This window comes from Haliotis rubra, unplaced genomic scaffold (assembly GCF_003918875.1).
Source record: "Haliotis rubra isolate DU_JTF1 unplaced genomic scaffold, ASM391887v1 Scf36, whole genome shotgun sequence".
In the NCBI taxonomy this organism is placed as follows: domain Eukaryota; kingdom Metazoa; phylum Mollusca; class Gastropoda; order Lepetellida; family Haliotidae; genus Haliotis; species Haliotis rubra.
Genome location: NW_025767035.1, coordinates 1,140,320 through 1,164,189, shown reverse-complemented (window position 1 = coordinate 1,164,189; position 23,870 = coordinate 1,140,320). Strand labels below are relative to the sequence as shown.

Below are 23,870 nucleotides of genomic sequence, written 5' to 3'. Positions count from 1 at the left end.
TTCTTTCAACTTTGTAGCAAGTATAATTTTGTGTTATAAATTCATAAAGTTATGCCATTAATCCCTAAATAGATCTATAATCAAACTAACTATAAATCAAACCTTAAATGTTCGCTAATCTCATGTGTGAATGCAGTATGTGTGTAGATTATGATTGAGTGATTACATATGGAAAGATTATTGCTGAAACTGACTATTAATCTATGCTTACATTAAATAAAGAGAGATAGCTGTCGGCTCACACCCGGTGGCTCGTTCTCTGTTTCTTTCCTTTTTCCAACCTGGAGCCTCGTCCGCTACTACAGGCTGAAACACATTGATTCTCTCCGATCTTTACGACCACCTATCCCCAGTGTAAAAGAATCCCAATGAATGAAAACCAAGGTACATGCGATGTATATCGTGTGTCTCTATAGAAGAATCCTTCACCAGTGCTCACATATACCAAAATCTCAGTTGCTATGCAATATTCATTTTATCAAGGAATTACACTGCACTGAAGGAATTACAGAAGAAGAAATGTGGATTTATGACATGTTAACTGTCATGTAACTGACCGAGCAGATTTTCCCAACCTACAGATATACGTAGCTCATACTTAAACCCTGTGTGTATAAGGGATGATTTCAGCTCTCCAGTACTCCTGATTCCCCTTTTGTTGAGCAATATCCTGGCAGCTCTACCCTTAATGTCTTACTACTTTTAAGATACAATCGTTCTTCCAACGACTCTTTCAAAATGTTTTGTGTCGGACAAGTGGAGGACATTTCCCAATGTGACTGATTTGATATGATAAATTATGTCTGACATAAATCCCTATTTGAACAATTTGTTCATGTGAACATGTGAACAAAGTGTTTGTCATCTTTTCGCGAACACCTTGCATCACCACAAATTATTAGTGATTCATAAACACATGAATACAATATTGCCAGAATCTTACCATGGCCATATGCTATGATTATGGAAAGAATCGGGCGCTTTTATTAAATGATTACATACCACAATGGTCCCCATCAGTTTCACATTATTGGACCAACCAGTAGATAAGGGATATATTTGAACTCGGCGTTGAATACTACCACTGTGGATTCATGGGAGATTTACATGTAATTGACCTTAACTCTCGGTGAGGGTTATGTTTAAGACATATGTTAAACAAATGAACACCACCGATTGACGCATAATTTAATCTTGATAAGGGGTTATCGTTTAACCCTGTGTTGAATAATTATAACATCTGGAAACATGAGTTTACATCAGTATCTCACATATAGTTTGTCAACTTCCAGATAAGAATTTAGCCACCTTGGATTAAACGCATTCACGTAATAAATGTTCCTCAACTTAGCATGTAACACAGCTTTTGTTGGTGAACGTTATTGATTCTATTGATCAGACTTAACGTCAAACGGAGATGTTGTCTCAGGAGGTGCTGCTTTTCGAGAAACTCTCCAATATGTTTGTAAATGTAATTGAAACATAAGGCAGTAATGCTTACATTTTCTATCAACTGGTGTTTAGCTATAAAGCATAGAGCTTTCAGTGCTTCTTGGTGTCACTGGCCAACATTACTTATCATGGGACTGAACATGCAAGACTGACTGACTGAGTTTGGTTTTACGCCGCTTTTAGCAATATTCCAGCAACATCACGGCTGGGGACACCAGAAATGGGCTTCACACATTGTACCCATGTGGGGATTCGAACCCGGGTCTACGGTGAGACGAGCCAACGCTTTAACCACTAGGCTACCCCACCGCCCCGAACATGCAAGAGATAATGCAATGTATATATATGGTTTAAAATGCACCCTCTTGTCACTCACTCACTCTCTCTCTCTCTCTCTCTCTCTCTCTCTCTCTCTCTCTCTCTCTCTCTCTCTCTCTCTCTCTCTCTCTCTCTCTCTCTCTCTCTCTCTCTCTCTCTCTCTCTCTCTCTCTTCTTTCCCCTTTCGTAAACATCTGGTATCATCCCATCCTCGATAATCTCCAGGGTATACGTTACGATCACTCTCCACTATACCCTGGATGCATCCACGGCTTGGCCCGATGATTTTATTACCTCCCTTTGCTGGCTCCACATTCTCACAGTAGCCAATCAGCTAAGCCGCCGTTACATCCCTGCTTGCCAGTGTCAACAAAAATAGCGGTCGCAGTCGCGAAGGTTTGTTCGCAGTGCCACTCAGATTTGTGAGGAAATAATACAAATTGACAGATCTGAAACTTTCAAAAAATATATAAAAGAACTCCTACCTCTTTCAGAGTACCTCTGCATCAATTGTGTGGCCAAGTTTAAACGGTTAGATAATTTAAGAAGCGAAAGTGAGTTGTGATTGGTTCGCTCAACTTCCCAGCGTAGACACCTGATTGGATAAAAAGCCAGCCAAGGGAGGTAATAAAATCATCGGGCCAAGCCGTGGATGGATCCAGGGTATAGTGGAGAGTAATCGTAACGTATACCCTGGAGATTATCGAGGATGGTATCATCTCTGATTTTCAGTAATCCGATTCACTAATTTACACAAATTTGTTACTGCAGGAAACCATGACGGAATATTCTCTGATTTTCCGGTGTTTTCTGCTATTCTCTGGTTGATTTTACATATTATTATCATATGATTGTGTAAATAATCAGTCAGGCGTGCCATGCATATTTACAAGAGTATTTTTATATTTTATATGCATTGCGTAAATGTAGAAAAAAATAAGAAGAATCGATAAAAATAGTAATGTACATGTAATGAATTATCATAAGATGCATGGCAAGATTTTCAGAGGTAGAAATGTAATTATGTAATGAGAAAAGGTATATTATTACTACGTTTCACAGTGTTAGAACTTGTTTTCGAAAGGTTACTTTTCACAATGATGTATGACAAAGGAGGTATAGTTTGGTTGCTATTTTCCTGTTGTAACCAGTGAATGTCATTGGTCGTTGAAGACATGGAATATAGTTTTTAATGGAAAATATCACATATCACAGTTCCTTTCCTTAGCATGGTTCACCACCACCAATCAAGAGTTCGATTTTTTTTAATGACCTCGAAGATGGATTAGTTTTATATTGATTTCCAAAATTGATACAGGGGAGAGGTTGGCTCAGGTAATAGTGCCTTGCTACTGGCTCAGCTGGACACAATTTCACAATGTCCACTGTGACAAAGCATTCAAGTCCATACTGACGTCTACGTATAATTACAGAAAAGTGCAAAGTTGGCTTCGTAGTTGCTTGTATCATATTCCGGTCTTCTTGTAACTATTTATGGTCTTACCTGTCAATGCAATTTTACATGAAACGTGATACTTTTTATTTAGCCATCAGGAAGGGACAACGGCACCAGATACTCAGATGTCAGTTTGATATCTCGCAGATCATATTCTTTATCCGTTTTTTTACCTCAGAGATATAGATACACTTGTCAGTTTTAATAAGTAGGATTATATTGAAACCCCTAAGCAAGGAAGCGATCTAGATCAGTTCATTGTTATGGCGGCAATGTGAGTAAATATAATGAAGTTGGAAATATATTAACTTTCAGCCAGGCAGACTGGAATTGTTTTACGAACGAACATATGAGATTCATTGTTCTGTCAGTGTTATTTCTTGCATCCATCATATCTTCATAGTTATTTTGAAATGTTCAAAACTAAAATGGAAATCACAAAATAAAACAATATCAGCACGCTTACAATGTGTGATGAAACCTTGCATTTGACAATATTATGAGCAAGGTGATACGTTTAAGCACATTTACAACACATATGTGATGGAATATGCACGATCCTTTATCATGTCGCTTACATCTTATGATGTCCATCCACTAGTATATCTAGAAAGTAAACAAGATTTTTATACTCCAGGAACAAGGTTTAAAACTCCTAATGGAGCTTGAAAGCGTCCACCCTTGATAGCTGACTACAACGCTGAACATCTGGGTTTAAGCCAGCATACTGTAATTACCTGTTTTCTCAACAAATGCATCCGTTTGGAGCAGAATGCCTATTCCTGTAAGAGGAAACGGGAGACGAGGACACAAGACATTTAGATAAGTATAATGATTCGAGATTATTTGATCTTGCATGTACATACTACTTATAATTAAAGTGATACCTGTGTATTGCATTGGCATCACAGCTTGGGCGCTTTGTACAGCCAGGTTTCTGTATCAGTTTGATGCTGATTTACAAAATGTATATTATTTCACTACATAACAACGTATGGTATGGATTTACAACTTCTTCATTGTTTACAACACGACGTTTCTGGGCTACTTCTTGCCCCTTCATCAGGTGAATGCCTCATGAAGGGTCAAGCAGTAGCCCAGAAACGTCGTATCAGTGTAAGATTATTTACAACAGGCGAACAAGATATCATTAATCGTTTGTTCAAAGACTGTAAATTCTAGTTTGTCAGTACTACCTGAATGTTGGAAACATCTAAGACCTTCCTTCATTCTTTCTGAACTCACTCACCCCTCCACTCACACATCTCAATTGAAACGCCGTTAATTGACTGAAGTAATGCTCAAAGCAGTTTAGACCCACCTCACTCACCCACTGACACCCCAGTTGATTATTGTGAACGCAAATTGTGTGTCAGAAAGGTCCAAATCCACATAAATTTCCTAAACAAACTAAATAAATAATCTTTTTAAGAAGATTAGATTTAAAGACTTTACGAGATATCAATACACGTTGCTTCTTGTAATAAGTCTCTTTATGTCTCGTCCAATACTATTTCAAACTGGCAAATGGCCATACACGTCCAATGTCTACAAAATGAAAATAACTAACACATTGTTCAACAAAGATCTAATTTTCTCTTCATGTCTTTCAAACGATAATCGAAATATTCAAATACAGCTCTACAAGTTTAGCCTAACCAGCCTTAACCAAACGGACAAACTCAATTTTACAATTTTCTAATCATATTGATCCTAGAGGTCGGATTTTCAAACTTACTGTCGCAATATTAATGCGATTCTCGTATGTCGTGTTGGCCAATTTAGATGCGAATACTTTTAAGATTTGAACACACTCTTCAGACAGGCTCTAGAAGATTATTATATTTCATACTGCTTCACCGCATTCTATCAAGTTGAATCATTAAGAGCAACAATGATAGCGATCCGGTGGTGTGGAAAAACGAAATTTCACATTTATACAGTTCTTGGTGCGCCCCATGTAGTCCGACTCAGTCTTATTGAAATACGATATTCCGTTTGTTAAGGAAATAGAATAAGAAGCGCGGAGATTTTTAATGCACTGCAGAGCTGTCAATATTAAGTCAAACTGGCAAATGATTTAAACATTCTGTTAACATACAAGCTTCGATTTTATGCATACAGAATAACGTGTCCACTATCATCACATTTCTTCAATAAATGGACTATCAGCAATAAACCGACCAAATTCAACCTTGTGGGTCAGCTAAAACATTTTGACCATAAGTTAGACGATAATCAATTTGAATTTATAATTCATAATAATGTATGTATGTATGTATGTATGTATGTATGTATGTATGTATGTATGTATGTATGTATGTATGTATGTATGTATGTATGTATGTATGTATGTATGTATGTATGTATGTATGTATGTATGTATGTATGTATGTATGTATGTATGTATGTATGTATGTATTCATGCATGTATGTATGTATTTATGTGTGTGTGCGTGTGCGTGCAGGCGTGTGCGCCTGTGTGTGTCTCTCTCTCTCTCTCTCTCTCTCTCTCTCTCTCTCTCTGTGTGTGTGTGTGAGAGAGAGAGAGAGTGAGTGAGAAGCCCATTTCTGGTGTCCCGCGCCGTGATATTGCAGGAATATTGCTGAAGGCGGCGTAAAACCGTACTCACTCACTCACTCATTTACTTGATGAAGGTACAAACATCTGTACTTGAACGTCGCATTTGAAGACTATCAGAAGTCAAATCTGCCTTTATGTTTACAAATTAGAAATATGTTTGCTCATACGGCTTGTTTGATAGATATTGATTTGACGTTGACAGATGGCACAGTGTGTGAAACGGCTACCAACATCATTATTCTGTGATAGCGACGTAATGACGACGTGTACATATCTGAGAGAGATCACGTACTGAAACCTGTACAAGCCATGCTGATTATCATTTCTTCTCTCATGGCTGTAACGACCGTATATGTTTGCTTATATGTTTAATGGTGTGTGAAACGATTGTACACCTTTTTCATTTGGTTTGATAAACATTATGTATGAAGCGACTGCATGTTTGTTCATGTGTCTTATTAAATGGTGCGGTTCTATTGTTTATAATGGTGTGAAATAATGGGGTGTTTAAATATTTTTGCGATTTGAAACGATTTGTATATGTTTATTCATATGCTTTGCAAAGCTTAATAGACCTGTTGTTTGCATATATTGTTTAACTGTGTGAAAAGTGTATATCTATTTGCTTACATAGCCTCTTATATGATCTATTAAGCGGTTGCATATATCTGGTCATATTGCTTGTTGAATGGTGGATAAAGCTTGTTAAGTGGTATAAGAAGTGATTGCATATCATTGTTTAAATTGCTTGTTAAATGGTATGTGCAATGGTTGTATGTTTGTTCATTCCTTTGTTAAATGGTGTCTGAAGTGGTTGTACATATTGGTTAAAATACCTCGTTAAATGTTGATTAAAGCATGTTGTGTGTTCGGAAACTAGAAACACACATATATGATATGCCCTCTAACATATGAATATTCTCAATTTTGCTCAAATCCATCTCAAGATGTATATGAAATTAATTGTGTTCAGAATCCCGTTCCAACCATGATATTTGCCCTAAGGCGATCCTAACTTGCATACTATAACGCAGACTTAATGCTAATAATAATTGTTTCGGAAAGGGATCCTTGTCCCGTATATACGAAGTTACGAAAACACTCGATCACAATCGTCTTCACAGAATGTCGATACAATCTCATTGAAATCAGATCTTTCACACCGAGACAATACCTTTCTACAGATCTGAGGAGAACTCCCCTATAAGGAGTAACGTAAGGTTTCTAATCAGCCAACAGATTCTAAATTCTTGGTACGAGTGAGAAAGCATTAAGACAAACATTTTCTATTTTTGTATCTCAAAATCGAACACAATCGAGGTGATCCATTTGCAGAAGAATACGGCTCCGATATTTTGTTCTTCTGGATATATTATACACTTTCATTTCTGAGCGCCATGGTATTTACACAGAGTAGTAGTAGTAGCAGCAGTAGTAGTAGTGGTGGTAGAGTAGTTGTAGTAGTGGTAGTAGTAGCAGTAGTGGTAGAGTAGTAGTAGTAGTAGTGGTGGTGGTAGAGTAGTAGTAGTAGTAGCTGTAGTAGTAGTGGTGGTAGAGTAGTAGTAGTAGCTGTAGTAGTAGTGGTGGTAGAGTAGTAGTAGTAGTAGTAGAAGTAGTTGTGGTAGTGGTAGTGGTAGTAGTAGTAGTAGTGGTAGTAGTAGTAGTTAGTAGTAGTAGTAATAGTAGTAGTAGTAGTGGTGGTAGACTACTAGTAGTAGTAGTGGTGGTAGAGTAGTAGTAGTAGTAGTTGTGGTAGTGGTAGTAGTAGTGGTAGTAGTGGTAGTAGTAGTAGTAGTAGTAGTAGTAGTAGTAGTAGTAATAGTAATAGTGGTAGTAGTAATAGTAGTAGTGGTAGTAGTAGTAGTAGTAGTAGTAGTAGTAGTAGTAGTAGTAGAAGTAGTGCGGGTGGTATAATTGTGCCTTGTGGTAGTTTTAGTTTGAACAGATAGAACGTTTCGCATCAAGGCGGCAAAGAGAGAAAGCCGAATGGTTTTAGAAACTGACATCTTATTGGCTCAAAAAGCAACACATCCTTCATTTTGACTGTGTGGTCAAAGTGTGCTCATAGTTCACCTGACGTGACCTGGCGTGAAAGTTTCCCAGATCTTCACAAAGAGAGGGATTTTATCGGAGTAAAATATCTCATTTTGATGAGATTGAGCCTCGAGAGAAACTTTGATGAAATCAAACGCCGGGGACGACACCTAATCCCGTGTATTACGGAGCTAAGGGACGCTGTTTAAAACATTTTCATCTCGATTTTGAGTTTCTGGTTAGTGTGTTTAAAACATACCTGATTTTAAATGACTCTCTGTCTATAACAAAGCCGATCTCGATTAAAGAACGTACACTGCTCAACAAAGTACAGACTGCTATTTCAATATTAAGCACAGTTATAAATGTTCGGTTTAGGAACAGCAGCTGTCATCATTGTTATGGTTTCACATACATGCCATAATGTCACTATGAACATTGTGAAACACAAGGTAGTGTCCAACATTTTACTGAAAATCGATTCTTTCTGCATTGAAAATGTCGGTTAAACATTTAAGCTCCTAAAAGAGCGTTTACAGTTTATAGGGTGTATTTCCATGAATTAATCTGTAAATAGTTTAATATGCTCATACCAAGATGCTTCAAACATCACCAAATTGTTCACAAATAGAACGTTTAAGGAACCACCGTGAATATCTGATACACATTTTACGTATAAAGTCGAAATGTGAAAACTCTATGGGGAAATGTCAATGCCATTGGATTCACCGAGATAAGCAAGACATGATGTACAATGCCGATTAGCATTGTGGATATCATCTGAAGAACTCCAAGACCATTACAATTTACATCCTCGTCCTTGTTCTGGGCGGAGATCCCGTATCGCTCATCTCCATGATTTCTCACCAGTCATAAAAGAAACGTATTGATTCTGCGAACAAGGTCCGAGGCTTCTTTCACTAAGTAACGAGTTGATTTCCTTCAAAGTTTCCAAAAGCATCCTATTTCTACCCATCCACAATTTGCTTTTGCAACCCGAGACGTATATGAATTCCTAATTGAAACCTTCCGAAGATCTGACCAGAACCACATCTCGAACATGAAGTACTTGATTTGACTAAGGTTCCGTAACGGTCAGCGTTAAATCAGGCGTGATGTGTACTCTTAATAATGCATGGGACTATTCAGCGAGAGCCACTAACACTACATGTTTAATCGTTTCCTTGTTCATGGAACAAGAGCATTATCTCACCAATAGTGCCTCCTGTAGAACTCATTAAAGGAAGCGACGGTTGCGATAGTGTTAAAGGTTACGAGAAGAGTCATTTTAAAGACATTACCAGGAAGGGTCAATGCTTATAATTCCTGTATGCCTCTGCTCTGGCGATAAGGTATTCATGTGATATGTTTAATACACTGTACTTTCAGAAGATGAAACTAAGGAATTGTAGTTTTTCGGCGTATTTGCATGTTGTAAAACTGTATTTCGATTGAAATGAGGGAAATGAAACTGATAAAATGCATATTAGAGATCACTGTGCAATGTTAATGTAACAAATAAACTGCTGCTAATATCATTTCAATCAAAGATGTCATTATCCACAAAGTATTACTAAACAGACTCGTAAAAGGGGATTATAAATAGAAGCTTAATTGACAGCTGACGACTTTGTTTTTAAGATCATACACGAGAGCAGCGAGAAACTGCTGACACAAACGAAGTAAAATTTCATACTACCATTTAAGCACTATGGACGGTTTGTTAGTTATATAAATCGATACACCTTTAATCATTCGAAATCATTTTACATAAGTTGCCTATGTGTTATCCCTTGATGGATCCAATAAATTACTATGTATTTTTATTGCAAAGTAATTAACTGTATCCTAATATTAGCAGATGCCTCTCTCAGTAAAGTAGTGTGAAGGATATATGAACACAAAAACAATGAAATACGACATATTGAACCTTCCAGTATAAATGGTTCAGGTGGATATGAACTGGCAGTACGTACGGAAATATATTACACTTGTTACTGATCAAGCAGAGACGATGGTGAAACCATGCGCCTAAAGGACAGGCATCTTTCTATTTTGAAAATGGTTAAAATACGCGCAGCCCTTTTCTAATATTCACCAGTCGTGATTCGTCCATGATTTTGATTAAAATATGAAAACTAACTCACTCACAAACCATAACGCTACAGATAGATAAAAGTATGTAGAAATCAGTTTGGAGTGATAAATGATACACATTTACCGGCTCCCTGGGTGTTAAAAGCTGAATATTCACCGGTCCCTTTGAAGCAACAATCACCCACTCACTCACTCATCTGTGATGATCGTCAATGTAAAACAAGTCAGCTGGAAAATAATCTCATAATCCAACGAGCAATTACTACCACATCAAATGTTTTACTTGACTCCACAGGGGGAATATACCAATCTAACATGGCCTTGTGAATATGTCTACACTGAAGTCTGGTTTGACAACCTTTGGTTTTAATATCTTGATATTTGTGATCTAAATCAAACTAAATGCTGATTTTCCAAAACCAGGATCAGAGCTTCGCCTGGAATGGGACTTTCGTATGGTCTGTTTTTGGTTAGTATCTCATTCTGAAAGGACAAATATAGATCATTACACATTTTTCTATCATATCTTACGATCACGTAGTAAGCCTTTTCGGGACACAAGATACCAACGTCATTCATTGATGCTAACAAAGCCATTGATAATTAAAGTATACTTTGAGTTGGACTGCTTGTCAAAAGAGAAAGAGAAAATGGACTTATTATTTTCATATTCGAACATTTACGGTACAACAAGCCAAAAGACGATTTATTGTCGCTTCGACTGAATGAACATAAACCAATCAAAATTTCTTTAATGTTATTATATATTATTTCACACACATTTAACTCTCACACACAAAGAGAAAAATAAGCTTCTGAAGGCTTCCAACAGCACTTTAGTAATAGCATCGAGAACTTGTGTGACCACCCCGGGATGACGTACTGATGGGTTTGTGATCCCATTAACGTATGTTCCTCGTGCTCTACGTTGTCCCGCACATTAAGACGCCCAATCAGGTGAGCGTGGTTGCCAGGGTAACACAGATACGTTGTGGGTGTTGAAAAACTATTCGAGCAGTAAAGGTGAAGGACATCTGGCCGTAGAAAGACATCCATGTTACTTAAAGTTTCCTCTGATGATAATGTGACTTGTCTTCCTTTCACCACAGATACCGCCCCACACCATGACGCCACTGCTTCCTGAAAGGTAAATCTCTTGGATGTATCCCAGAACAAATCGATCACCTCTCCATTGATACATCCGCATCCGATCATCGGGATTTGAACCGAATTTGAACCAGCACTCGTTAATGAACAACACCCTTGACCAATCCAGACAGTGCTTACGTCACACGGTACGAGACGACTGACGTAAATTTCTCCAGTGCTGACAGGTCAAGGCCATTCCGCAGTGGCGACTGTAGGCCGTTCCAGCTCCATGACGTCACCGTCAGGAAGAGGATGCTCAGATGTAACATCAGCGGATGTAGCCCTATTGTTAAATTATGAGTGTTCAAGAAGATGGGCAATCGTTTTCGCCCTTAAATCAATTTCTTGTTCCGGTTTCAACTCTCACAGACTGAGTGTCAACGTTAAGTGTATTACAATATTTACGGCGCATTTGTGCTCATGTTCGCGGTCCCGGATTCCCCCTGATGATGTTTTCATGTTTGTCATCACAAGATGGTATAGGTCTTAGACTCACTTGGGAGTTTCTTCCATCATCAAGCTATCACACCACATTCCATGCAGTGATATGCCTAATTCCATCGTACCTATAGAGATGTATCCTTTGTATATATTCAAACACTACCGACAGCTATCCTGGTATCCCTGCCTGTCCAGTGTTCCCGGTTTCGTGCTCACCCGGTCTGAACAAATCGGTGCGATTGTCCAGTTGCTGGTTTCCAAAGAGTTGAACTTTGTGACCATTTTTACCAGGTTCAATAATATAAACACCCTAAACTCTCTCACGCATACAATGATGATTAAATTATATTGCATTCATAATTTACTCACATTCTTAGATGATTATTATAAGTAGATCTGTGATGAGTAACGGATCAAATATTCCACATTAACGTGGAAATCGTTCCAATATAAGGTTCGAGTAACAGTGATTAATAAAAGATAGATATTCCGTTAGTACGAACAACAAATAAAGAGGCTATACTTCGACTAATGTAAGCTGTTAGAATGATTCTTCAGCTGTAAAGAATGATAAATATTTCAGGAAAACGACCTTTGGTGGGCTGCTTAGTGCCACGATGATGTTATATTATGACGTTCCTTGTGTTTAAACCGTCTTGAACTGTTTGCCAAAGGTAGACATGACGTCATGACGAACAATTTAGCAATACCGCAATAGGCACGGATTAGAGTAAGTTCAGTTTCAGTTAGAATTACCAAAACTAATAACCCCATATCCGCAGCCCTATGGGTTTTAAACAAGCTGAGGTCTCGTTTTTTCCGGGCAATATCTGCTTCTTTCTGAGCTAATATACGTCGTTCCATCTCCGCCCATTTAGATCATTTCCTCGGCGTAAACGCATGGTGTATGTGACAAGAAAGGCGAATTCATTAACTCAGGTATAAAAAGAGATTTCAAGTAGGTTTGTTAATGTTTGTTCAAGTTGTAAATTGCTTAGAACGTATGTAATTACAAACGTGCCGTACAAACACATTCCATTAGGATTAACAGTGAAGGATTCCCGTCGGAGCCTTTGACAAAAATTGTAGCTAACTTGAGAAAAGCGAAAAAAGCAGTTTCCCAATAACGCAGGGGTTTTCGTCAGAAGGCGCATCACGCAATGGCCCCGCCGTTAGCCCACAGTAAGCCGAGGCAGTGAGAAACTGAATTAAGGGATTTATGTTGACTTAAAAACCAATGACTCTTGGCATACGGGAAGACGGTTGATCCTTTCAGAATAGAGGGATCGCGTCTCCATGGGAGGAATCGGAAGATCTTTCTTAGACCCTCTCGAGTGACACCCTCGGCCCAAGTCATCAATCATGCCAAATTGCGCCATTAATAAAGGTCGGCAACGGGAGGCAAGTCATATGCGGTATGAGAATATCTGCAGTAACGATAGCCATACGCAATCTGACAGACGGTAATCTCCACGTGGTCATTAGCATGTGATGAATATTCAACGTGAAGGTAATCAGACATCCAATCTGGTACAGCGGTGTTTGAGCGACACGAGGAATTTCACGTGAGAAAACTAAACAATCTGCGAAAGATCTGTGTTCAGCAAGTGTCTAGATACGAACACAAACTGCCATGCAGGCTAGAAAGAAAATTTGATCTTAAACATTTCTTTATCGGACAAATTCACCCATAGAAAGGTGTAAAAACCTCTTACAACAAATAAAAATTCCCAAAATGCACGTACACGTATAAAATATGTATTTGACAAAATATTTTATAAAAGTAACTGCTGTTACTTTAATTAACCAATTTGAACATTATTCAAGGTAACATAGTGGTTATGTCATCTAAAAGTATAAGATTACATTCCATAAAACATACAGACTGTTTGACAAAATATCACAGACACGCACACACACGCACACACACACACACACACACAGACACACACAAGTGTGTGTGTTTGTACATTTCCATCTAAAAAAGGAGTCATGATTTCCAACAAATACAAATGACTATTCAGAAAGCGAAATCAAATATGAAATTTCTCACTCACCTAATGATGTTGCAGGAACCAGGCACAGAGTCACAATGACACATGACTGCATGTATAACAGTAAACCCATTGTCACGGTTCACGGGTTAATCAGTATCTCTTACGAAGTTCTGCAATAGATAACAGTTGCTCCGAAAGCTGTCGTCAGCCACAGAATAGAGGCGGCATGCCAGGATGAACGTTACTATCTCGACACTCACTCATGTGTTAATGAAACCAATTTGCTAGAAAGAATGGCAGTCTGAGGGCCGCTCACAGCTGGGAGTCACAGTAGTTGTCACGCTAGCCCTATAGATGCTAGCTTCCTGTTCACTTGGTGTGTCACAGCTCCAAAACAAACAGCCAATCACAGGCTCCGGACTTCACGGTTACTTTCAATTTGCACATTGACTTCTGACCCCCGCACTCCAAAGCAACTGACTGTACACACGGCAGGAGAGTGAATAATCTATCACAAAACGGCAAGCACAGAACAGCGAGAAGAGGCGGAAGCCAACAAATCACGTTCTTGCATGTTCCGTGATGGAACTGGAAAGATACCCCAGATCACCGGCTCTACGAGCTTATCGTGTTCCCTCAAACCGTTTCCATACATTTGTACTGCATGGTGCACAAACTACTTCTGTCCGCCTGGCTACATGCTCACTCTGAAACTTCCTATAGGAGATCACACATCCTGTGTGTTATACAACATGCCTTTGTGTCACTCCATAACTAATGCCTTACCCTTAACCCAGACGAAAAGACTAAACAGATTTGGAATGAGTCATTAAGCTTCACCTCCTCACTGAATCATTGATCATGGGTCACAACGGTACGGATAACCAGTCGAGAAGTTAAGACCAATCGAGCCAAGTGTTTTTATAAGAACAGAAGAGACCCAACTTGAGGATTGCAATACATTTTTCATAGTCTTAATATACAAAGAGAAACTATCGATTTTTAAGTGTATATGAAACAGAACCTTATTTACATCAGTACTGCCTCCAAAGGAAATGCAGCATTGACAGCTAATTGTAAAGCTGTACAAAGTAGCGGCATCAACAGTAGGTTGCTTTCAATTTCTATTGCTCATCTGGTCGTTTGCCCAATAAGGCTTATGTGCTAATGCTAAGGGTTTTCCTTGAGGCTTCATCCATATATCAACGTCCTGTCCACTCTATTTAAACATTTTACATTACTTCAGTTGAGGCTTGGGAAATATTTTAAAGGTTATGAAGCGGCATCGTGCTCAACGCTCTGGGGTATTACATGATTACGCTGCAGACGAAGAGCGACGCAGAAGTATTGAATGTTGATGCTATAGGTTATACGTTGAATGTGTTAGATCAATATCTTAATTCACTATTGAGTAATTAGTCCAGTTTATTCCGAAATTCTGCTATAAAGCGTTTGTAATGAAACGCTAGCTATCAAGCAAAAGGTTTTGAATCGGTATTGAAAATGATGCTAAGTAAGAGATTATGTTCAATTGCATGTCATATTTTCAAATATTTTCTCATCATATCTGCAGTGGAAGTCACACTTATGATAACATGTCCCTTGACGAAACCAGTTACCCTGTTATAGTAGGGTTATAGACTACTGCGTATATGTATGTATGTATGCATGTATGTATGTATGTATGTATGTATGTATGTATGTATGTATGTATGTATGTATGTATGTATGCATGCATGCATGCATGGATGCATGGATGTAAGCATGTATGTGTGTATGTATGTGTGTGTATGTATGCATGCATGCATGTATGTATGTGTGTGTATGTCTGTGTGTGTATGTATATGTGTATGTGTGTGTATGCATGCATGTGTATGTATGTATGTATGTGTGTGTATGTGTGTGTGCGTATGTATGTATGCATGTATGTGTGTGTATGTATGTATGTGTGTGTATGTATGTATGTATGTATGTATGTATGTATGTGTGTGCGCGTGCGTGCGTGCGTGTGTGTGGATGGATGGATAAGTAGATAGACATGTACATATAGTGTTCGAAAAAAGTAGGGGATCATACCATACATTAGAATAAGTGTTAACGACAAACATCCGGTGCAGGAATGTTTATATCTGTACAATATAACACAAAGCAACCAATAGTTGTACGTGTAGTACGCAGTAGTCCCACAATCGTCAGTAGGATGGCATTCCTTAGTTTGATCATATGAAGGAAGGTACCCTACCGTTAATGAATTTTACCTATCATACGATCGAGACCTACTTGATTTCATTCATCGTTTGTGTGTGAACAAGCGATGCGGCGTCTGAAACAGGCCTATTGGTTTACTTGAAACTGGCAGAAGTCGTCGTGTAGTGGCCAATATGTCCATGATTAGTACGCTGTGGAAGAGGTCCCCAAACCCAAACTATTTACGATCGACCCCGTTCCGAGTGTTCGACTACTCCGAAACCAAGATCTACAAAATCGAGCTCAAACGGCGAATCGAAAGGCTGAAGTTTTCCATGAGGCAACTGGAGTGCGAGTTACGGGTCCACATGCGCGACCGCCTCCGTGGTGTAGTGGTTAGAGCGTCCGCCCGGAGAGCGGGTTCGATCCTTGATCGGGTCATACCAAAAGACGTTAAAATATGGTACTTGTTGGTCCCTGCCTGGCGCTCGGCATTACAACAAGGTACAAGGTACAACAAGGACTGGTCGGCTCGGAGTCAGTATAATGTGTCTGAGTGGGGTATTCATGCTTCACTGCGGCGTGGTATCTCAGTGGGCTAGCACTATAAAACCAGCTTAAGTCTGGGCTAGTATAAGCAGCCGCACATACACATACACACGCATGCACATCGTCATATGAGCGAATATTCTCAAGCACGACGTTAAACCCAATTTCACCTCACCTCACCTCACCTCACCTCACCTCACCTCACCTCCACATGCGAATCATCTTCATTGTCGACGGCCACGTGTTGAGCTGCCCCTAACGAATCGCCATGTTGATATATACTGTACACAAACTGGGGTAATCGTCGCCCATTACATTACATGTTTCAGTAGTGTCTGTATTCACTATGCACATCCCGGACTTGTCTTGCTGTCGACATGATACACTATGACACCGATGGATCGGCTATAGCGGGGGTGTCATCACTACGACTGAGCAAATCCCACTCGATACAGTGAAACCAGTGAAGATCTGGGTAGGAATTGATCTTCAGCAACCCATGCTTGTCGTAAAAGGCGACTAACGGGATCGGGTGGGCAGGCTCGTTGACTTGGTTGACACATGTCATCGAAAAAATAGCATGTGTTGGTTTCAACAAAGAAGTAAATGTATCACACTGAAAACAGTGTGACCTATGAATAATTCATAACGAGCATTTGAAGTGTGTATGAAACAGAACCATATTTACATCAGTGCTGTCTTCGAAGTTTTTGTGTATTTGGAAATGTCAGTGGGGTAGCCTAGTGGTTAAAGCGTTCGTTCGTCACGCCGATTCGATTTCCCACATGGTTACGGTGTGTGAAGCCCATTTCTGGCGTCTACCCGCCGTGATATTGCTGGATTATTGCTAAAAGCTGTGTAAATCAATACTCACTCACTCACTCACAAATGTATCAGTTGACCTGTATCATAAATTGTAACTCTGTAAAGAGAATAACAAATTGCTTGCTTTTGTATTGTCTGTAATGGATATATGTGTTTTTAAAATATAACTCTTTTGGACCTTGGACTTAAAATGGTAATGAATGGAAACTTGATCTAGTCACTATATGGCTGGAATAATGCCGATGTGAAGTAAAGCCCAACCCAACTCAACTCAACTCACAAATATATCAAATTGTTCGATACCTCATCCTCATGTCGTCTGAACCAGAGGCCCACTAACAATCTTGACCCAGTCTGAGTCTATATTGAGGAACCATCTTTACAAATCCACAAGTATTTCAGTAACGTAAGTGGTCGCATCACATTTGAAGATAATACTTCTGTGTTGTATCAGTAAATTGGGATAAGTTAGGATATTATTTGAGTAATGGTCCTTCATGCTCTATGTGGCTTCAATTTGATTAATTTTACAAAGTTGCATTCCTTGCGTACCAGGATCCGATGTCATTCAGATTCTTTCCTTCCTCAGCATAACGATGCTCCTGTTTACTCAAACCTGGGAACATTCCACGCTTCTTTTACGCTTTTCTTTCAAATCAAGCCGACACACGACAGTGTAACTGATGTAATGTTCAAAGCGCTGTTAAACCTTACTGGTTGAAGATAACAGATGCTATTAACCAAATAGTTTTTGTTGACAGTTTACACGACCACTGAAGTTGATTTCATTTGTTTAGTGTTTCCATATCGTCTCCATTTGTTGAACCAACAATAACTGTTTGAATTGAATAGGTTAGCTATGTCATTAATATCAACCATTGTTTCATTGTTACAGGGATACCAATATCAGTGAAATATGGCCATCATGGCCTGCAATAAAACGCTTTCTTTTTTATGAATAACGGTCCAATTTACAATCAGTTATTTCAAATCGATACCGCAAGTTACACCAGCTACAAGCTTATTGTGGACATGTAATCACCTTTATCACTTAAGTGTGAGATCTTTGACATCTGGGGTCCCCACGTCCGTGTGAATAATTTATAAACTCGTTCCATGTAAGCCAGATCGTTTTATGTTACAGCTGTGTGTTATTTCATTGCAGCTGAAGCAATCCACAACTCCTGTTTTTGGAAGAGCTTGGCGTCAAACACATGATGTTGTAATACAGTGTTCACTGGCTGGATTATGCCGAAACAGACAGTATATAGGAACTCAAACCGGTTTTCAAATTTCATTAAATAAGCAGACCTGGAAGCGTGATTATAAATCCGTCAACACACGAATGATTGAAGTTTCACGGTTTCAGCCATATTGCCCTTGGCTTTAAACATTTTCATGATAGTTTTTGGCTTCAGTGAGACTCGTTCGCGAAGCACATGATGCAGAATGTGTTACTCGCATCAAATATCGGGCCACGTTGCACAATATGTCACTTTGATATTACAGGCATTGTGGTAGGGAGTATGCTGTTTCATTTATCTCTGGTCGCAATACATTCAATTGAAATATATTAACTTGGGTGCCTCGCATGGAAATGCAGCTATACAGAATACTTGAAGAACAAATGTGCACACAGAACTAGAATGGCAATAATGACACGTGGATGTAAAGATTTTATCCTGTTCTACCACCTCTGTTGACAATGTTCACTATGTATTATTTTATTTATCTGTAAGCATACAATATGAACGTGACCTTGGTATGAATTAATATAATTATTGTCCGGATGAGAATACTTCAGCAGCCCATGCTTGTCGTAAGAGGCGACTAAATGGATGCTTGTCGTAAGAGGCGACGAAATGGATCGAGTGGTCAGGCTCGCTGACTTGTATCCCAGTTGACACATGTATCCCAGTTGCGTAGATCGATGCTCATGCTGTTGATCACTGGATGGTCGGCGGAAACACATTTGGCACTATATGGTACATGGAAGGTTTCACTCTGACACAGCAGTCCTCCTGTCTAATCTCTACAGATACTTCGCGGAGAGAAATATCGTCTGGAACATGACGCTTTTAACGAAGACATTATGAAGAATTATTCCTCACATATGGTATTTATGATACCTGAATACTTGACACTCTGTCTGAATGGAGTGTATAAATTTTGCGACAGCACAAGTAGACAGAATATATGAGTAGATAATTTCCGTCGTATTTGCCCGAAATATGATACTCTCTGTCGTAAATACAATGCCTATCGAGACACGCTTCTTAAAAACACCCAATATGTATAAATCCTTAATGTTCATTGACAAACGTAAAGCAGTGTTAAACAGACATTTTCAACACTTGATAACGTACAAAAGCCACCACTGCTGTAGAAGTATTCCGTATATCAGTCTTTACAAAATAGACTTAAAGGTCGATAGATAGGGCGCCATGCCGTCTTAGATCACCGGCACAGTGAAAATAGTCACTTATTTATATATCGTGTTCATTTTAGTTTTTTTGTTGTTGTTTAATTCCGCACTCGGCAATATTCCATGGCAACTACATGACGGCAGTCTGTAAATAGTCAAGTCTGCACCAGACAATCCAGTGATTGACAGCATGAGCGTAAGCCATTGTAATTGCAAAGTCAGCGAGTCTTATCACCTACTCCCTTTAGTTGCCTTTTACTAAAAACACGGATTCGGTACATTTAAGTGAGTGAGTTTAGTTTAACGCCGCACTAAGCAATATTCCAGCTATATGGCGGCGGTACATTTAAGACACATTTAGCTACTGACAGAAATCTTCAGAAGCAAATGCTAACAGCTTCATATTAAACAAAAGAGAAGTTGCCGAATCAAATTCGTGATATAAATTTTTAATTGTGGCAGCGTTCGACAACGCTCTAAAATGATGGTTCTCTTTTCTCCACAAGAAAAATTCTTTGTTTCAAATCATTAAAACATTAATGTGGCTGAGAGTGGCTATCCCCGAAATATCCACATGAGAATTTCAATACTGCGACACCGACACAAACGAAATTGTGATAACATGCAACGTCAAAAGGTCTGAATGTCACCACATAGCGATAGAACGACACGACACTACCATAGCAGGGAACGACATTGAGAAATGACTTTAAAGTGAAACGTTTTCAATTTTCAAATGCATGGACATAATACGGTTGGCGGTGGAAAATGATCTAAATATAGGCGCTGGAACATATGTTATATTTGGGATTCCACTTTCTTAGTAAAGCACAGATTCTTGTACTTTTGTTGGGTTGAGTCCCATCCAGGATTCGAACCCACACCCTCAGAGTCAGGCTCCTAATCGCCAGCACACAAGAATCTGTACAAGAAAGAGTACAAGAATTTGTACTATACAAAGAAAGTGTAATCCCAAATATAACATATGCTACATTTGATCACTTTCTAAATGGCATTGTGTAATCAAAGGTGGAGGACTCTAAACATAAGCAATAAAACCACCTGACATATAAAATACTTTGAGTTCTGTCCTACCAAACTAGTGTTTTACAAAGTCTTCTACAACAATATTAATTCTAGAACTGCCAAGAATATCTGACCGCAGTGGGGAGTGAATCAGTGAGGCGGGCGTCTTGGCTTGACGGCCTGTCAGTGGTACTGTCAACTGCACCGCATGCAGGTTGTAGCCTGAGAAGCGATGAGGAAGCAAAGGCGCACTAACGGTTTTTGGCAATCGACAGATCTGGAGGTGACACCGCAATGATGTGGGCGTGATCTCTCAAACGGATTGAACAACAGACCAAGTGCCATTTAAGTCAACTTCCCAAGGTTATTTAGATTAAAGTTCCCAAAGTTATTGTTGCTCCGATTATGAATTTTGCTTACACCATCGTTCAATATGAAAATGTTGGCCAACATCCCCTGTTTGCACTCCAATGCCAGTGAGCAAACATTCCACAAATTGCAATCGGCACTATCATTTCGTATTGGGGCAGGAGGTGACAGGCAGTGCTTTAAGCTGACACCCGAGGTAGTGAATTCTCGTTACCTTAAACATACACAAAACAATTCCTAACTGATTTAGGACTTTGCAGCATAACGAATATGAAATATACTGAGGGAAACAAATAAGGGATCACCACTTCATGGCAATGATCCTTTATTTATTCTCAGATTTCCTCCCACCGCTCTATTCAAAGATGGTGATGAAAACTGGAAAATATTAAAGGAACGCTTGAATTTTCCTTTGATCCTTTATTTCTTTCTCTCAGTATATATAGACAAAATATGTTCCTATATAATTATATCATTTTGTTTCACCATGACCTATTCTCTGTTTATGTGTATCATAGTAACTTTCTCATATATTTAGCCTAGAAGATTCAATGATAATTATAGGATTTACTTAGTCAAATCGATTAGTCGTCTTGCCGCTGATTAGCTGTTTAAAAAACACAGGTAGACTGCCTTCGGTTCTGCGACCTTGAGGGAACTTCGTTTTAGAATTACATTTACAAGTGTATTGAGCCACCGTGCTTGCTGACCGCCTCCGTGGTGTAGTGGTTAGAGCGTCCGTCCGGTTCGATCTCCGACCGCGTCATACCAAAAGACGTTAAAATATGGTACTTGTTGGTCCCTGCCTGGCGCTCGGCATAAATGGGTACAACAAGGACTGGATCGGCTCAGAGTCAGTATAATGTGTCTGAGTGGGGTATTCATGCTTCACTGCGGCATGGTATCTCAGTGGGCTAGCACTATAAAACCAGCTTCAGTCTGGGCTAGTACAAGCAGCCGCACATACACATACACGCGCATGCACGTCGTCATATGAGCGAAATATTCTCAAGCACGACGTTAAACCCAATTTCACCTCACCTCACCACCGTGCTTGCTAAATCTGTATATCACTTGTACCCTTCGTTAAGCACACTTTTCGCTAAGACCGTCCAACGATTTCTGTGTATGTAAAGAAATGGATTTGTTATTATGTGATGTTCACAATCATTCTGTATATTATCTCGAATGGCGAGAACTATTACCACATCTCGTGACCAAATACATATTACTGGCTTTATGGACATGGCGCATCATAATACCGGATGACCATATCGTGGTATCGCTTTGTGGCGATACCGTTTAGAATTGATCTTCAGCAGCCCATGCTTGTCGTAAGAGGCGACGAACGGGATCGGGTGGTCAGGCTCCCTGACTCTGTCATCGTATCCCAATTGTGTAGATCGATGCTCATGCTGTTGATCACTGTATTATCTAGTTCAGACTCGATTATTTACAGACCGCCGCCATATAGCTGGTATATTGCTGAGTGCGACGTTGAACAACAACCAAACCAAAACCAAACGGTACCGTGTGGATATCTGAAGACGATAAACTTGTTGTCCTTCTCAGCCACCAGACACGACACATGCCTGTATGAGATTATGACCGATTCTTCTTGGTAATTAGGCCACAAGTGGAGCATGTTTTTGAACAACTGCCAATGTACAGTCAGCGATGTATAGTAATCAAATTGTATTCAGCTTGCAGCTCAGTCAGATGTATACAGTTTCCTTATTACGCTTTTAAATGTCTAAAACCTCTTTTCTCAGAAGCCCTTGTTTAGTCATTTACCACTATTGCACCAAGAAACCCACCACAAAGCCATATCATTCCAAATAGGACACCGTTGTCTTTCAATTAGATTCAACGTGCATGAGGCAAGGAACATTTAGTAATATCGTTCTGATTACAACTTCAACAAACTCCTACAAGCAACCTTCTTTTTCTGTACATGTAGAATTTGTGTGATGTTTGATATTATATGTAACTTGATAACCCTTTCAGATCTAATGACAAACGGCTCACAACCCCATACAGCAGTAGTCGTGTTTCATTACCGTTTTTGCCTTCCAGCTGGTCTCAAATGAATTTAAGTTTATTTATCTTTGGCTAGCCTAAAGTGGAGGTAATCATTGCTATCGATTGATTGTATGATGAAGTCCAATCCTGAGATGGCGTATACAAATTCGTGATGCAAAAACAAAACGCCTTCATTACAAACGAAGCAGTACGCAAAAAATGCTTAAGAAAAAATATTTTAAAACTCTTTTTTTCAGTAATTTTATACATCATGTGCTGATTGTATTGTGACTTTTTCTGCACTAAAACATAGAAAAAGTTGGTTTGTGACGAACGAGTTCGTTTCATTAAATAGTTTGGTGTTTGTCCAGTAATTGTATCAAACAATGTCATACTCGAAAATAACATGGAAGGAATAGTACTAGTGTATCTTATAAATGAACTGTCATACGTCTATCGACCACTTAAATATCGTAGGGTAACTTTAAGCACATCTTGCACCGCAAAACCCTGCAGTCATCAAGGCGACGGAAACACTGGGACATAAGCTGCTGGTATCCTTTTTTGGAGAACGTATAATTCCGACAAAAGGGATGAAACCATAGGGAAGTTGCAATGAGGATTAATGTGTGTCAACATATATATTCGGGCTCGTCGATCGTGTTATGGTGTTTCTCTCATGCTGGACTATACGTACACTACACATTGATCGCGTACAGTTGACTTTCTATTGGTATGTCCACCCTTCCGCCTGAAGAGCTACCCCAGGCTTCAACTGGTTGGCGGTGCTGGCTCTTCATTCTCCGCCAGTGAACATCCTACAGATGCTCCACTGGGAACATGGCAGGGGACTGAGCTGGCCACTCCAGAGTCCGTAAGCTTTCTCGTTGGAGATAATCGGTGACAACCTACTGACGTTGTCTGGCATTGTCGTCTTGT

At 39.3% G+C, this 23,870-nt stretch overlaps 1 protein-coding gene across 2 annotated transcripts in view; it reads right to left on the bottom strand.

The window, feature by feature from the left end:
- LOC124285427 (limbic system-associated membrane protein-like) overlaps nucleotides 1–14,125 on the bottom strand; it is a 50,701-nt gene extending 36,576 nt beyond the window's left edge. Inside the window, exon 1 of one of the 2 annotated variants that reach the window (XM_046721649.1) lies at nucleotides 13,589–14,125. In XM_046721649.1, the coding sequence (XP_046577605.1) occupies nucleotides 13,589–13,658 (70 nt within the window). In that variant the 5' untranslated portion in view covers nucleotides 13,659–14,125. The remainder of the gene's footprint in view (nucleotides 1–13,588) is intronic. The other variant, XM_046721650.1, reaches the window with a different exon arrangement.
- Nucleotides 14,126–23,870: the final 9,745 nt, after the last annotated feature.